The 16,420-nt window shown below is 37.4% G+C and overlaps 1 protein-coding gene across 5 annotated transcripts in view; it reads left to right on the top strand.

Moving 5' to 3' along the window:
• The window catches only part of LOC102972401 (melanoma inhibitory activity protein 2), an 83,126-nt gene extending 72,569 nt beyond the window's left edge, over positions 1 to 10,557 (top strand). For all 5 annotated transcript variants that reach the window (XM_042989594.1, XM_042989597.1, XM_042989595.1 and 2 more), the window contains 4 exons: positions 2,608 to 2,730; positions 7,721 to 7,779; positions 8,680 to 8,914; positions 9,990 to 10,557. In XM_042989594.1, coding sequence (XP_042845528.1) covers positions 2,608 to 2,730; positions 7,721 to 7,779; positions 8,680 to 8,914; positions 9,990 to 10,156 — 584 coding nt within the window. In that variant the 3' untranslated portion in view covers positions 10,157 to 10,557. The remainder of the gene's footprint in view (positions 1 to 2,607; positions 2,731 to 7,720; positions 7,780 to 8,679; positions 8,915 to 9,989) is intronic.
• Positions 10,558 to 16,420: the final 5,863 nt, after the last annotated feature.

Below are 16,420 nucleotides of genomic sequence, written 5' to 3' on the forward strand. Positions count from 1 at the left end.
CCATTGAATAGACAGTTATTTTAATATTATATATTGGTTCATCAATTTGAGATATTGCTTTTATCTTAAATGTCCATATTTGCATAGATCTATTTCTTAGACATTCTTTCTATACCATTGGTCTCTTTATTCCAGACTCGTAACCTATCTGTATCAATGCTGCTATCATCTGCTTTCTGGAAATTTCGCTTTTCATTCCATTTAAATTCCTTAATTATTAGGATAAACTATTTTTTTCATGTTGTGAGTGAAGATGTTTATTGTACTTGGTTATTAGGCAGTATTAAACCTAAAAAAAATCCCAATCCTTTATCCATCTTTATGCTTCTCTTGTTAACCAACTTGATGTTTCTCTTATGTGATAGAACCCCAGATTATTAAAATAGGTACTGAGGGAACTATCACAGTACAAGATTTGTTATGGAATGAAAAGAGATAAACAGCATTTTTATTTAACATAGATATCTTGGATTTTATTCAAATTCTTAGTTTATGAAACTGCTTCAGAATGCTGTGTACACTTATTGGCAGCCTTTATTCATTTTTTCCCCTGATCCTTTTCCTTCTCCCATTCTTTCTTCTTAATCATGTCTTGTTTTATAAGGGTGGTAAAAAAACAAAGGTAAGCAAGCAAGCAAGGAACTATGTCTTTATTTTCTCTATTTTAGTCTCATTGGTTATAGCTTTATCATATTGCATGTGTGTATGTGTTTGTGGGCGTGTTTATGTGTGTGTGTGTGTGTATTTGTGTTTGAGCATAATACGCTGCTTACTTGTTCATCTGTCCTTTTCTCTCAGGGCAAGCTTCACCTCCTTGGTAACAACACCATTTCTGATTCCTCCAATCAAAATTCATTAGGCTACCACTCATATAATTTGTATACCTCTTTATTAACGCATTGACCACACTGTATTTATTTCTGTCACCATTAGACTATGAAAGCATGGACTGTATCAAAACCAGCTGTGTATCACTACTGCCACGTACACAATAGGTCTTGGTAGATTTAAGGAGTTAATTATATTGGCCAGTGGAGGGCAACATGGGTATATGATTTATAAAATAGTAAGCTTGTAGCAAAATTTTTTATTTCTGAGGTTGCTGATATTGTGGAGATGTAATTTAGAAGCAAAATAATGATATGGTATGGTATCTTGAGACTTGATTAAGAAAGAGCTGGGAAGTTTTCAGGTTTACCCATTTTTATCCCCTTGGCCAAATTCTGCCATTTAATCCCATGTTTGTGGTAGAAAGGGAAAACTCCTTTTATTTTTATTTTTTTAAATTTTTTTTAACGTTTATTTATTTTTGAGACAGAGCATGAACGGGGGAGGGGCAGAGAGAGGGAGACACAGAATCTGAAACAGGCTCCAGGCTCTGAGCCATCAGCCCAGAGCCTGACGCGGGGCTCGAACTCACGGACCGCGAGATCGTGACCTGAGCTGAAGTCGGACGCTTAACCGACTGAGCCACCCAGGCGCCCCAGGGAAAACTCCTTTTAGATCTCATTGGTTATATTGGCCTTTCTTTTCACTGGGCTAATTCAGACTGATAGAGACAGCTTTTTGCTAAGATTCTGAAAGGGGGAGGAAATGAGCCTGAGACTGTCCAGATCTTTCTCTCCTAATGCACATCCTTTGACCCTTGGGAGCTCATTAAATATAATTCTATTAACTCTGGTTGATGCCAAGTGGTTTTCATGGCTTTGTGTGGGAGAGGTGTGTCAGTAAGGTCCCTTGTGGCTGAGTCAGATGAGGGGTGACCTATCCAACATTGTATGGAGTTCGCATTATGAATTGCTGCTTAGAATAGTCATGGAAGGCAATTTGCAGCTGTTTTTCCTTATCCATCTGGATAAGAGAGAGTCACATAATTCACCCCCTTTGACTTTCCTCTTATTTTTGGAGTTGGGCATATCATACCTAATGTATAGAAATCTGCCATTGCCTAGCCAAGATGAGATGGACTACTTATATTTTTTCAAGAATGGACCCAGGAATGATCATTTTGTTATCATAAGTGACACCTGGGGGCAAAGGTGGTTAGCTGTAGAAGCACCTGAGTCAGAGTCTGTGCCCAGATTTGTGTCTGTCTAGGTGTCCTTAATGTGAGCATTGTGAACCTTCCATTCATCTATTGAGTGAGAGATCTTCCCCTTTCATTTTGGAGGGATGCTAAATTCCAAAATACTGAAGTTACTAAAAATTTCATCCTTGATGACCTCTGAATAATACTTCTTGCTTTGGTGGCTATTTCTTTTATCATCGTCTATTCTGCTAAATTTCTTGATATGCTTACAACATACTCTCTTTTTTCTTTGTCAGTAGCGATCTTCTCAGTGATGTTTTTGATATTTTGATGTATTTACTTCCTTCACTGAACTGAAACTTTCAAAATCTAGAGTAGCATATTATAATTGTGTTTACTACAAAGGTAAAGTTATTGCCTTTAGTAAATAATTTTCCTAAAATTACTTACTATTGTCTACCAAGAATATAGGTCAATTTTTAGGAAGCAAGAGAAATGTCTACATTCAATATATTAAACGTAAGTAAACTTGATTTATTTTTATATTGATGAAAATATTTTAAAAACTTATTTTCTAGGCCAACCATATCCTGATCCATCTCTTCCTCCACAAAGGCAAGACAGATTTTATTCTAATTCTGGTAGACTGTCTGGACCAGCAGAACTCAGAAGTTTTAATATGCCATCTTTGGATAAATTGGGTAAGAAATACTTTGTGTATGTGTATGTGTCTTTTAATAATGATGGCACACTAAAGAATTGGGAGCTGAAAAAAGGACTAGTAACTGCTACCTCTAATAGCTCTTTTTAAAAAAAAAATTTTTTTTAATGTTTATTTATTTTTGAGAGAGAGAGAGAGAGAGAGACAGAACGAGTGGGGAAGGGTCAGAGAGAGAGGAAGACAGAGAATCTGAAGCAGGCTCCAGGCTCTGAGCTTTCAGCAGAGAGGCCGACATGGGGGCTCAAACTCATGAACCATGAGATCATGACCTGAGCTGAAGTCGGACACTCAATAGACTTAGCCACCCAGGTGCCCCTACCTCCAATAGCTCTAAATGCCAAAATCTTTCCTGAAAACTTTCTAGTTTTATGTTTCTTGATATATTGTTTGTACCCATGGCATCTGCATATATGTTAATGTTTGGTTTGGGCACTACTGTAATGGGTCTACTATATGTACCTCTGATGGCAAATTTTACTCTATTCCATGATTAATTATAAAAATTTTTCCAGTCCACTTACATGTATCCTGTTTTGTAATCAGGGAGGGTAAGCTAGTGTAAATGGATATGTGAAAATCCACCAGAAAAATAATTTGGATGCATGCTCTGTTGCTGGTTTAACCAGTTACCTTATTTAGTCATTTCTTACTTAGATAGATTTAACTAACATTTACTGAGTAACCTACTGTTTGTCAGGCACTCTTTTTAAAAAAAAAATTTTTTTTTAAAAATATTTATTTATTTTTGAGAGAACACAAGCATGGGAGGGGCAGAGAGAGAAAGGGGCAGAGAGAGAAAGAGATACAGAATCCAAAGCAGGCTCTAGGCTCTGAGCCGTCAGCATAGAGCCTGACTCAGGGCTCGAACCCATGAACTGTGAGATCATGACCTGAGCCAAAGTTGGTCACTCAACCACGTGAGCCACTCAGTCTCCCCAGGCACTCTTTTCTTTAAACCACCTCACAGCAAACCACTGAAGTCGGGAAATATATATATCCAGTGTGTCAGTCAGAACTGTTTAACATTAAAAAAATGAAAAGTAAATAGAAAGTTAAAATAAATTTATTGGTAGAAGGTTTCCTCAGCAAACGGAATTTTATTTATTGTAGAAAATCAATCTTTTGAATAATAAGCAAAGAAGCAGATGTATGGCCTGGAGTTTCTCTTATTAGTTATAATGAAATAAATTCTTTCTAACTCTTTGGATTTTGAGATTGTTTTCCCCCATTAATTCAAGCTTAATGGAGTGAAAGTATTATGTGATTAAATATTTATTTTTAAACTAATGCTATTCAAGATTTTTTACATGTCCTTTTTTTGTTGTTATTGAATAATATCCCATTAATCAGATAATTTTTAAGTGACTACTATTTAGAAGGTGCCCTACATGATGTGGCAGATAATGTAATTATAATAAGATGTAGTTTCTGCTTGTAAGAAGCTAGTAATTAAATGCGGAGAAAGAAATCTTTATCTTTAATTAATGCTGATCAGAATAGTACGTTCCATTAGAAAATATGCTGTGTTCACTGAGAGAACTCTCATGTAGTTGAAGGATCAAGGAAAACTCCATGAAGGAGGTAGCATTTGAGCTGCTTTTGAGGGAATTTGAAAAGTTGGTTGAGAGGTGGGGATCTGTGTCAGTAATGATGAACAGCATAAGTAAAAACAAAGAAAAGAGCTCAAGTCATTGATGAATAATGGTTATAAAACTGAGATATTAATCACTTGACAAAGTCTTATGAGGTTAAGTGAATTAATATGTGTTGAAGTACTTTGTAAATAGAAAAGTTCTGTATAAACTTTTGTAAAAGTTCTATAAATATATAATAATAAATATTATTATTGGTTTGTCAGTATATGTCACATGGAGAAGAATGATGAGAGTTCTGATTGAAACATATTAAAATCTGACTAGCACTAGTGCTCATAAACATTTGTTGAATGAAAGTGAATTATTTAATCTTCACAATGAACCTATGAAGTAGACGCTATTGTCTCATTTTATAGATGAACAAATCAAGTCTCAAAATGGTGCTCAGGTAGGAAGTATCAGAGGCAAGACTTGAACTCAAGCTTGTCTGTGTCCAGAGCCATGGTCTTGATCCCTATCCATTATTGAAATGAGATGGTAGTGGATCTAACTTTTGATGCACTAAATGTCTATAGAAAGCTTACCATTTGACAGGTGTTATGGTAGTTGCTGTATTTCAGTGGTGAATAGAGCTCAGCATTCCTTATAACTTGAGGTCTAGTAAAGACCTATATGGAGTTACACTACAGAGTAACAAAGTAATGAATACAAAATGCTATGGGACCATATGGGGCACTTACCAAGATGAGGTATTGGTGTTTCGAGTGTGGGATAGTTAGAATTTTCCTGGAGTACATTTAAGCTGAGAATTAAAGGTCCAGAATTAGTTGGATCAAAATAATGGCAATCATGTTCTAGGAGAAGAGAATAGCATCTTTAAAGATGCTATGAAGAGTTAAGACATCCTAATAAATTATGGCTGCCACATGGAGTGTGAGTCAGGGAATACTGAAACAAGTAGTAAGAAGGTTAAGCAGTGCATAGAGTTCTCATGGCCTTGCAAAGCTGGTCAAAATTTGGACCATATTCATAGGGTAATGGACCATATTAAAGGATTTAAAAATGACAATATCATCAGATCTGTATTTTAGAGAAATTACTGTCGTTGTATTATGTGAATGGATTGGAGGGAGCAGTCAAGATTGGAGGCAGGGTAGCTTTTTAGGAGACTGTGACAGGAATCTACATGGGTGAGGGTGGTGTTTTAGCAGAGGGGAGAGATAGATGTGAACAGACCTAGAGAAAATAGAATTAGGAGGATTTAGGATTGAAAGCATGTGGGATTGTGGGGGAGACGAGGAGTCTTGGCTGATGCCCAGGTTCCTGGCTGTGGCATCTGGGCCATTCATTGAAAAAGGAGCAGCAGCAAGTTTGACAAGAAAGATTATAAGTTGCATTTTGAACTTAAAAAATTAGCAACACCTGTGATACACCTGTATGAATATTCAAATAGGCAGTTCAAGCTTTCCGGTCCTAGGGGAAATATCTAGATCTGAATTACATGTCTGGAAATCATTAGTAGTATATATCAAATTACAGCTGTAGGAGTGGATGGGATTTTTCAAAAGAGAATGAAAGAATAGGGCTGAGGTAGAACTCTGAGAAGACCACCATTTAAGGATGTTAAGGATGTTAAGGTAGTGGAGCCTACCAAAGAGATTGAAGAGTGATTAGCAAGGACAGATAGAGAGAAAGAAGGGTACCATTACAAAAATTGAAGGCTGAGAAGATTTAAAGAGGGAGAGAGTAGTCAACAAGGATGAGAAATAATATAAAAAGAGGACTAAAGTGTCTTTTAATTTTCCACAAAAGTAATTTCAGTGGAGTAGTGGATGTTGTAAATAGATGGCAGTGTGAGCAGCACAAAATGAGAGGCATTCCAAACAATATATATAGAACAGTTATTGATTAGAGAAGGATAGCTGTAGGGAAATTTTCTTTTTCTGTCTCATTTTTCTGTCTCATGTAGTTGGGAGAGACTTGCTAATAGAATGGGTTTAGCTGAAAGGGAGGAGGGAGGTAACAGAGAGGAAGATCTCTGAGGAAGCTGTAAGGGTGGGATTCTGAGCACAGAATCAGGGTCAAAAATCATCTATAAGGATCCTTTTCCATGATAATAGGAGGAAAGATGATAGGAATATAGTTGCTGATACCTTTATTTGTTTGATTACAAAAAGTTGAGGGAGTTTCTAAGGGACTTAGTGTAGTAGGTTTGAAGAGAATGGAGGTTTAAAATGCTGAGGAGAAACATGATGTGGAAGACACAGAAAGAAAGTTAATCACTAAGCAGCTGAAAGTATGGCTAGAAATCCATCAGCTTGGAGTGGAGCCTATCTATACACGAATCTGTGGTTTATTTTACCCTCAGAAGTGCTAAATAGCTCAGGTATAGGCAGAATGGAATCGGAGACTTGGATTAATCTAGGGCTGGAACATTGTCAGGCACATGTAAAATATGGCCAGTGGGGTAAGGGCATTGATGACTGGATGCAGTGATGGACTTTGAAGTCCAGTTAATTAGGGAAGAAAATGAGGAGAGGAGGAAACTGAAGAGTTAGACCAAAGGACTGGAAGCTTCAGTGACAAGAACAGGTGTAGTGAGAATAACTAAATGAGTAGGCTAGGCAAGGATAGGTAGTTGTGGTCAGAGAAGAGGGTTGTTTGAATTTACCTTCTCATAGACTGAGCAGTTCTTGATGATAACAAAGTCCAGGAACATTTATTTCAAATAATGGCTAAGTTCAAATGCTAGTCTGTGTTACCTGATGGAGGAATTAGGAAGGTAGAATGAAATAGTGAAAGGAAGGAGGGAAGAAGAGAGGGAGGGAGAAAGGAAAGGAAGGAAAGGAGGAAGAAGGGAGAGGGATGCTACCTTCCAGAAATCTCCTTATGATGCTCTTACAGCAGGGTTGCCTAGGAACAAGCCACAAAAATCTCTGCCATGTGCCTTTGCAGCACTTTGAATGTGCCAAAATTTCCAGTGTCCTGAAGCTGTTCTTGTGGCCCTAATGCAGGATGCTGGTATCAGGCTGGTTTAGGTACTGACAGGGGGAGTGGGGAAATATCAATTCTTTGTGATCTGGAGGTATTCTAGGAATGGAGCGATCAGTTATGTATTAAAAAAAATTTTTTTTAAAGGTTTATTCATTTTTCAGAGACAGAGAGAGACAGAACATGAGGCGGGGAGGGGCAGAGAGAGAGAGGGAGACACAGAATCTGAAGCAGGCTGTGAGCTGTCAGCACAGAGCCTGACACGGGGCTTGAACTCACAGACCATGAGATCATGACCTGAGCTGAAATAAGATGCCTAACTGACTAAGCCACCCAGGTCCCCCTACAGTTATGTATTTTAATTGGTTTAATTTTTATGTTTAGATGGGCCAATGTCTTCAGAAATGGAATCCAGTAGAAATGATAGCAAAGACGATCTTGGTGTAAGTATTGAAAGTGGAATTTTATCCATGTATTCAGGAGCTTTCCAGTCTCTTGGTTTACTAGAATAGAAATTTAGCTGGCAATATAGTTGTTGATACAAAACTACTTCTCCCATTTTGACAATTATATATACTTCCTGCATAGCATTATAGCTGTTTCTTTTCTGGATTGTACTCTGTGGTGAAAATGTACAATTTACAGACTAGAATCTTAGTTTACTAAAGTTAAACGAGAATTTGGATTTTTCCCCCTTGGATTTTTATTTCAATGTTTTAAAGTATATTTTTGTTATTACTATGGTTACAATTTTTGCTTTTGGTCACTTTATGTTGAAAATATAAACACCTTTTCTTTTTTTCAGTATATGCTTGATAAAGAATGTATATTTTGATACTCTTCAACATTTTTCTTTTTTTTCAAGTTTTATTTATTTATTTATTTATTTATTTATTTATTTATTTATTTATTTATTTTGAGAGAGTGAGCGTGTGAATGGGGGGAAGGGCAGAGAGACAGGAGAGAGAGAATACCAAACAGGCTCCACATTGTCAGCACAAGCCCATTGTGGGGCTTGATCTCACATTGTGAGATCAAGACCTGAGCCCAAACAAGAGTTGGATGCTTAACCCACTGAGCCATCCAGGTACCCTCTCTGTTTTATCTTTAGCCAGAATATTACTTTGTTTTGGTTAAAACTGTTTTCTTTTGAGTTAATATTTGTGATAGCAAAAATCAGTCTGATGTAGAAAACTGAATCTTTCTCAGGGGACTGTTAAGACTGTTATAGACTGCTTTCTGGCGAGGTGCCTAGGTGCTTTCTTTTAAACCTAAGGTTTTCAGGAACATTACTGCAAATTTTGCTGTTGTTTTAGTGACTGCTGTATGTCAATTTGTTATAGAATTTAAATGTGCCTGATTCATCTCTCCCTGCCGAAAGTGAAGCAACTGGCCTTGGCTTTGTTCCTCCACCTCTTGCTCCAATCAGGGGTCCATTGTTTCCAATGGATACAAGGGGCCCCTTCATGAGAAGAGGTCCTCCTTTTCCTCCACCTCCTCCAGGGAGCATGTATGGAGCTCCCCGAGATTTTTTCCCACCAAGGGATTTCCCAGGCCCACCACATCCTCCATTTGCAGGTATGTTTTTTTTCTTTGAACTTAATATGTGTTTTATAGAGTAAATCAAAGATATAATTCTACTTCCTATTCATATACTAAGTTTTCTCACCACAAGTATACTGTTATTCTTCAAATTGGGAAGGTAGCCAACTATTAGGAGACTGTAATGAGGCTTCAACTTGATTCATCCTAATGATATGGGAATTACTCTGTGTTTCAGTAATTGGGAAAATCATTGGCCTTTTGTAGCAGTCTTATGTTAAGACCAAAATTACTTATATCTTATTTGATAGAAACCGGTTACTGCATCAATTAGTAAAAATAATTACAACATATATTTTAACATTAAAATTACTGGCTAAAGTGTTTTTAAAAGTCTTTTTCATAAGTAGTTCCTATGTAGTCCTACTTATTTAAAACCTAAAATATGTTTATCGTGTTTGGACTAATTGTTGAATTCATTGAAATTTTTTCATAGCGTCACATATAAGAAAAAAGGAATCATTTTTTGCTTTTATATCTATACATTGCCGTTTAGAACTATAGGTTTCTGTAGAATAAATACATGGTTACCAAACACTAGGCAGAAGGTTGTTATGTGCCTGATATGGTTATTTCTCACCTTATTTCTCCTCTATTTTAAAGGTTAAGGTGAATTAAAGTGAATTTTGGGGAATTCCAAGACAGTCTTTGATATAACTAAATGTTTTAGGATAATATCCAATTAGAATTGGAAATTACTGATCTGAATTTTAAGTCTGGTGAAAATTACATTACATAAAAACTTTTAAAAGTAATGTTTATATATTTTGAAATCATTTCTGTTCTTTTCAAAAATGTTAAGATGTTAGGTTTTCATAAAATTAAAACTGTCTAAAATTAATGATATTCCCTTCAATCCTATGCAGTTGAAGAGAGAGAGTATGTTTTTTTCTCAGTGTTGTAAAAATTCATTTGTTAGCTCAAATAATTATTCTAGTGTCACTTTTTGAATATAAATATAGGTACTGTAAGTTATAAGCTAATCATTTATTAGGGCTGCGGTACAGGTGCTTAAAGTTAAAAAATGTCTTTTACCAATCTCTTTGAACAGTGAGAAATGTCTATGCACCGAGAGGTTTTCCTCATTATCTTCCCCCAAGAGCTGGATTTTTCCCCCCACCCCCACATCCAGAAAGTAGAAGTGAGTTCCCATCAGGGTTGATTCCACCTTCAAATGAGCCTACTACTGAACATCCAGAACCACAACAAGAAACTTGACAATATTTTTGATCTCTCTTCAAAAGTAATTTTGACTTCTCTCTCATTTTCAGTTTAAGTAACTGCTGTTACTTAAGTAATTATACTTTTGCTCAAATTGAAGCTTAATGGAATTTTAATTCTCAGGATAGTATTTTGTAAATAAAGATGATTTAAATATGAATCTTATGAGTAAATTATTTCCTTTTTATTTTATTCTAGATAGTATAATTATTTTAATTTGATTAATGAATTCACTATCACATAAACAATAATGGGAGTTTTATATATGTAATCTTGCAGTTGGGGATGTTTTAAACTCCAAAGACTGTGTCTTTTTGCCAAGAACTGTATTTACTATGGTTGTAGACAAATGTGAAAGTAACTTTATGCTTAATTAAATAAATTTTAATTGACTTAAAGACTTGTTTGGTATTGATAATAATAAAATCAGCTAGTTTTCCCTAAATATGACTCCCTAAGTTAGTTTTTTCACTTTTCCCAATAGCTTTGGGGCTCAAAACTAGTGCTTTATATGGGTTTTGCCCATTTGATTATCTTACCAAGAATGTGCACTCTTTCTTCGAAGTGAACGTGAATGACCAAAGCAACAGGTTAATACACTTAAAAGTCAACATTGATTATATATGTATTTTAAAGTTTTATTTATTTTTGAGAGCGAGAGAGCGTGCACAAGCCGGGGAGGGACAGAGAGAGAGGGAGACACAATCCAAAGCTCCAATCCAAAGGCTCCAAGGGCTGAGCTGTCAGCGCAGAGCCCCACGTGGGGCTCGAACCCGGGAAGTGTGAAATCATGGCCTGAACTGTCGTCTGATGCTTAACCAACTGAGCCACCCAGGTGCCTCAACGTTGATTATATTTCAAAGAAAACTGGGATATTGTTTAATGGTAAGTTTTTAGAATTTGGATCTTCACTCAGTTCACTGCGTGTTCACAGTTCACTCAGTAGCATCCTGTACAGTTTTCTTTCTGGCTTGCTTTTCTTTTAATTTGTAAGATATTTACTGTTTTTAGTGGGGAATGTTGAAATTCACTATAGGAATATTGTATTGGGACTCAGTTTAATATCTTTTCAATGTTTCCTTAACTCAGGTTTGTATTCTATTATTAGTCCTCGTGCGCATTAATATGATTATGAAAGGAAAGATAAGTATAGCTAATAAATATTACAACACTTATGTTGAGAAGCTGGTTGATTTTTTTTTTTTTAATTTTTTTTTTTCAACTTTTTTTTTTTTATTTTTTTTATTTTTGGGACAGAGAGAGACAGAGCATGAACGGGGGAGGGGCAGAGAGAGAGGGAGACACAGAAGCGGAAACAGGCTCCAGGCTCCGAGCCATCAGCCCAGAGCCTGACGCGGGGCTCGAACTCACGGACCGCGAGATCGTGACCTGGCTGAAGTCGGACGCTTAACCGACTGTGCCACGCAGGCGCCCCTAGAAGCTGGTTGATTTTAGTTTAGTTGTTTACTTGGAAGTTTTCTTCAGTGCCAAAACACAGAAGATTAAATATTCTTTTTTTTTTTTTTTAATTTACATCCAAGTTAGTTTGCATATAGTGCAATAATGATTTCAGGAGTAGAATCCAGTGATTCATCCCCTGCGTATAACACCCAGTGCTCATCCTGACAAGTGTCTTCCTTAATGCCCCTTGCCCATTTACCCATCCCCCCACCCACAATCCCTCCAGCAACCCTCTGTTCTCTATATGTAAGAGTCTCTTATGTTTTGTCCCATACTGTTTTTATATTATTTTTGCTTTTTTCCCCTTATGTTCATCTGTTTTCTAAAGATTAAATGTTCTTGAACAAAGCAATCTGTACTTGTATTGGAACCCTTCGTGCCAGCATTTCCCCAGGTGTTCTCTGGAACACTTCTTGTGAGGTATTTCTACTTCCTCTCCATTCTCACCTTCGCCTTAGGAAAAAGGGCTAAACAGAAAGGCTTCATGAAATGAATTGTTTGGATAAAGTATTATGAAGATTGAGGACTATAAGACTATCATTACACTTAGTGTTTAAAAGCCAGGTTTTAGGGGAAATAGATTACTTTTTTTTAATGCTTATTTATTATTTTTGAAAGAGAAAGCACAAGTAGGGGAGTGGCAGAGAGAGAGAGGGAGACACAGAATCTGAAGCAGGCTCTGCGCTAAGACACAGGGCTTGAACTCACGAACTGTGAGATCATACAGAGAGCTGAAGTCAGACGCTTAGCTGACTGAGCCACCCAGGTGTCTCTAGACTACTTGGAAATTTGTAAAGTCAAAGGAAAAAGAGAAACAATAGTGATGGAGAACATTCCATTCAAGTGGAACTTTTTTGTTTGCACCAGGATGGAGAACTATTTTGACTTAAGACAGAAGAGAAGAGAGAAGAGAGGGCAAATCAAACATGAGAGAGAACAGCAATAAAGTGAAGAAGCAAAATCATAGAGGAGGCAAGGAGAACAGTTGAGAGCACGGTAGAAGACAGAAAGACTTGATATAGGCTGAGTAGTTTAGAATACTTTGGGGTTCCAGAGTAAATGAACATATTTAGCTTTAAAATATTTTTTAATTAAAGAACTTCAACCAAATGGGGATAAATCAAATAATAGTATTTTAGGATGAGTAGCAAGTTTTCTCCCATTTATTTCTTTTTCCCAATTATACTTCCTATTTTAATTCTTTTTTCCTATTTAATTCTGGTGGTTTTAGAATTTTAGAAGGTATGCTTATGCCTCTGATCCTTGATTTATCAACTTGATTTATTACATTTATCAGTTCATGTATTGATTCCTTGAGATGAAAAATTAGGACTTCCCACACACTCTTGCTATTCCCATTCTCCTTTCCTCTTCATTTTTGATATTTATCCAAGTTAAAGTTGTCTGTTGTTACCTTTGTAATTTTAAATTAAACCTTTGTTAATAGTTTTTTCCTTTATTCCTCTCCCCACTTCCCCAACTCTGGTCAAAATCCTATTTTCTTTTAGCTATACATTATATTTTCAGGGTTGCTAATAATAATATGCCTACAAGCATAACCATCTTCTATACTTGGTCCATAGTTGAACTAAAATTCAAAATAAACAGCATTTACATCATTATCATTATTTAAATATTGTTCACTATCAGGCCAAATTATGTATTAAGTTTACATTTCCTTCTCTGTGAATCCCAGTATCATTTCTGGGTCACCCTTAAGAGAATATTCTTAAATATCAAGGTCAATGAGTGATTTTTTTCTTACCCCACTCTCTTTTCCTGTGTTTATCAATAATAGCCTAAAATAATGACATATTTTGGTTAACTTTATACTTGAGCCAAGTCCTCTCTCTCCCTTCTTTTTTTCTCTCCCTCATATTATTTGCCATTATCATGTGTTAATTAAAAAATTCTTCATGTCTTTTCTGTTGTGTGTTTTACTATTTGTACTTTTTATTAAAAAATTTTTTTTAAATGTTTACTTTTGAGAGAGAGAGAGACAGACAGACAGACAACACGAGCAGAGGAAGGGCAGAGAGAGAGAGAGGGAGACACAGAATCTGAAGCAGGATCCAGGGTCTGAGCTGTCAGCACAGAACCTGACTCAGGGCTCAAACCCATGGACCATGAGATCATGACCTGAGCCGAAGTCAGACACTTACCCTAACCAACTAAGCCACCCAGGTGCCCCTGTTTTCTTTTTAAACATTTTAGTCTTGGAGTCCTTTGTCCTCCTGTTGCAAACCAGGCTGATTTCTAGGCCTATGAACAGAGCCTGCCTTTTTGCTGATTTCTTGGAATTACTCCTCTGTTTCATAGAGCCTCTATCTTGCTGGGGTTTTTTGTTTTTGTTTTTTAAATGTAAGTGTTTTGCTAGAGTTCACACTCAAGTTATTTCCTTAAAAAGGACATAAGGAATATGAAATCTGAATCTTCCTCATGCCTAAAATCTCAACCCTCCACTCCCTTTTTTGTTGTTTATACCGGTATAGAATTCTAAGTCAGAATTTTGAATGCATTGTTCTTTTAACATCATTTTAGTACCAGTTAATATCAGTATAGTGTTCTTTTTTTTAACATCCATTGTTGCTGCCGAGAGGTCTGAAGGAAATTTGATTCTGAGGATGCCTGGGTGGTTCAGTCAGTTAAGCGTCCGACTCTTGCTTTCAGCTCAGGTTATGATCTCACAGTTTGTGAGTTTGAGGCCTGTGTCAGGCTCTGTACTGACGGCACAGAGTTTGCTTGCGATTCTGTTTCTCTCTCTCTCTCTCTCTCTCTCTCTCTCTGTCCCTTCCCTGCTTGCTCCTCTATCTCTCAAAATAAATAAAAATAAACTTAAAAATTTTTTTGATTCTGTTGTCTTTGTTGGTAACCTGATTTTTTCTTATAAAACTTTTTAGGTTTTTTTCTTTATCTTTGGTGTTTTTTTGTTGTTGTTGTTTATTTTTGACAGAGAGAGACCCAGCATGAGTGGGCGAGGGACAGAGAGAGAGAGGGAGACACAGAATCCGAAGCAGGCTCCAGGCTCTGAGCTGTCAGCACAGAACTCGACGTGGGGCTCGAACTCACAGACTGCGAGATCATGACCTGAGCCGAAGTCGGACACTCAACCGACTGAGCCACCCAGGCACCCCTATCTTTGGTGTTCTAAAAACCACAGATTGCATCTACATGTGAGACTTTTTTCACTCATTTCTGGCTAGTCCAGGTCCTCTGAGCAGATTCCAAGATGGAATTAGACATTGAAGAGATTTGTTGAAGGAGAACACCTGTGAAGGATTAAGGGGAGATAGTGCAGAATTAGGTGGAGAGAACCTTTCAGATTGTGATTCAGATTGACATCTGTGAAGAGGAGAGGAGGGAAGGAGGGAGGGGTGTGTAGGAAGAGCCTCTGATTCTAGTGCAGCTCCAGGAGAGCCCGAGCTGGGCCCATGGCAATCCCCAGGACAAAGATTGCCTGGTTAGAGGAGTCCCTCACTGGGAAGGAATGGCTCTGCTCTAGGACCCTTGCATGTTCTGTTCCTGGGTGGGAGCACCCCTAGAGAGAACCCGATCTTGGTGTGAATGCTGAAGGTGCAGCAGCTAGAGGCCGGCAGCTGACGGTACTTGCAGCAGTTTCTCTCTTGAAGGCGGGATATGACTGGTGTACTCCTGGCTGCCACATTGTGTTAGGCACTTAAACTATGAAGATGTGTGTCCCAAAACTCTGGGATTTTTTTTTTTTTTAACGTTTATTTATTTTTGAGACAGAGAGAGACAGAGCATGAACGGGGGAGGGTCAGAGAGAGAGGGAGACACAGAATTGGAAGCAGGCTCCAGGCTCTGAGCCGTCAGCATAGAGCCCGACGCGGGGCTTGAACTCACGGACCTTGAGATCGCAACCTGAGCCGAAGTCGGCTGCTTAACTGACTGAGCCACCCAGGCGCCCTGGGATGATTTTTTTTTTTTTTTTTTTTTTTGGTAAGTTCCTTTTTTACTTTTTCTCTCAAATTTTTCATCTCTTTCCCTACCCCCCTCTCTCTTTTTTTTCCTGGAAAATTTTCTCAAGTATATTTTCCAATCTTTCACATAAAAGTTTTTGTTTTCAGCAATCATTACTCTTTGAGAACATTTTAAATTCTATTTTCTACTTTTTTCATAGATCCTGTCCTTTTTGTGAAGATCTAATCTTTTGAGTTTCTCTGTTGTAAATTAGAGGTTTCTTAAAAGTGTTTTTCTGATTTATTTCTTTTCTCTAGGGTTAATAATTCTTATTTATCTTGGGCTTTTTCTCCTTATATACTTGGTTAGCCTTGAGTTTGAAGACGAACTGGTTGGCTGATGCTAGCTTATACATAACTCTTACTGTGCAACAAAGGATAGTTTTCTTGTTTGGTTTCTTCCTGGGAGATCTTTGTGTGTGTTGGGACAGGTGGTGGGAGATGGAGGGTGGGGGTGGAGACAGAATCTGTGACTGACAGGCTTTTCCTTAGGATGACTGATAGGGAGCTGGCTAATTGGGTGTAGGTCCTCCAGATAACAGAATTAGAAGGGCTTCCTTCATCTAGGATACCGCCATTCACTCTAGAAGTTTTGCTTGTTCCAAATGGCTTAATTTCTTTAGGGAGTATCTCTCTAGTATTTTAGCTGGAGACCAGTCCTGGCTCACTGCCTTGTGCTTGGGGTTGTGCAGGGAAATGGTAGTACCAACTTTTAGGTGATCTTTGTTCAGATCTTCAGATAATCTCCCTATTTTCACACTCATACCCCAGTTGTGTACACCGTATACTAACTGGCTCTGAGCCCATCTTCAGACTCTAT

This window comes from Panthera tigris, chromosome B3 (genome assembly GCF_018350195.1).
Source record: "Panthera tigris isolate Pti1 chromosome B3, P.tigris_Pti1_mat1.1, whole genome shotgun sequence".
NCBI classification, from domain to species: domain Eukaryota; kingdom Metazoa; phylum Chordata; class Mammalia; order Carnivora; family Felidae; genus Panthera; species Panthera tigris.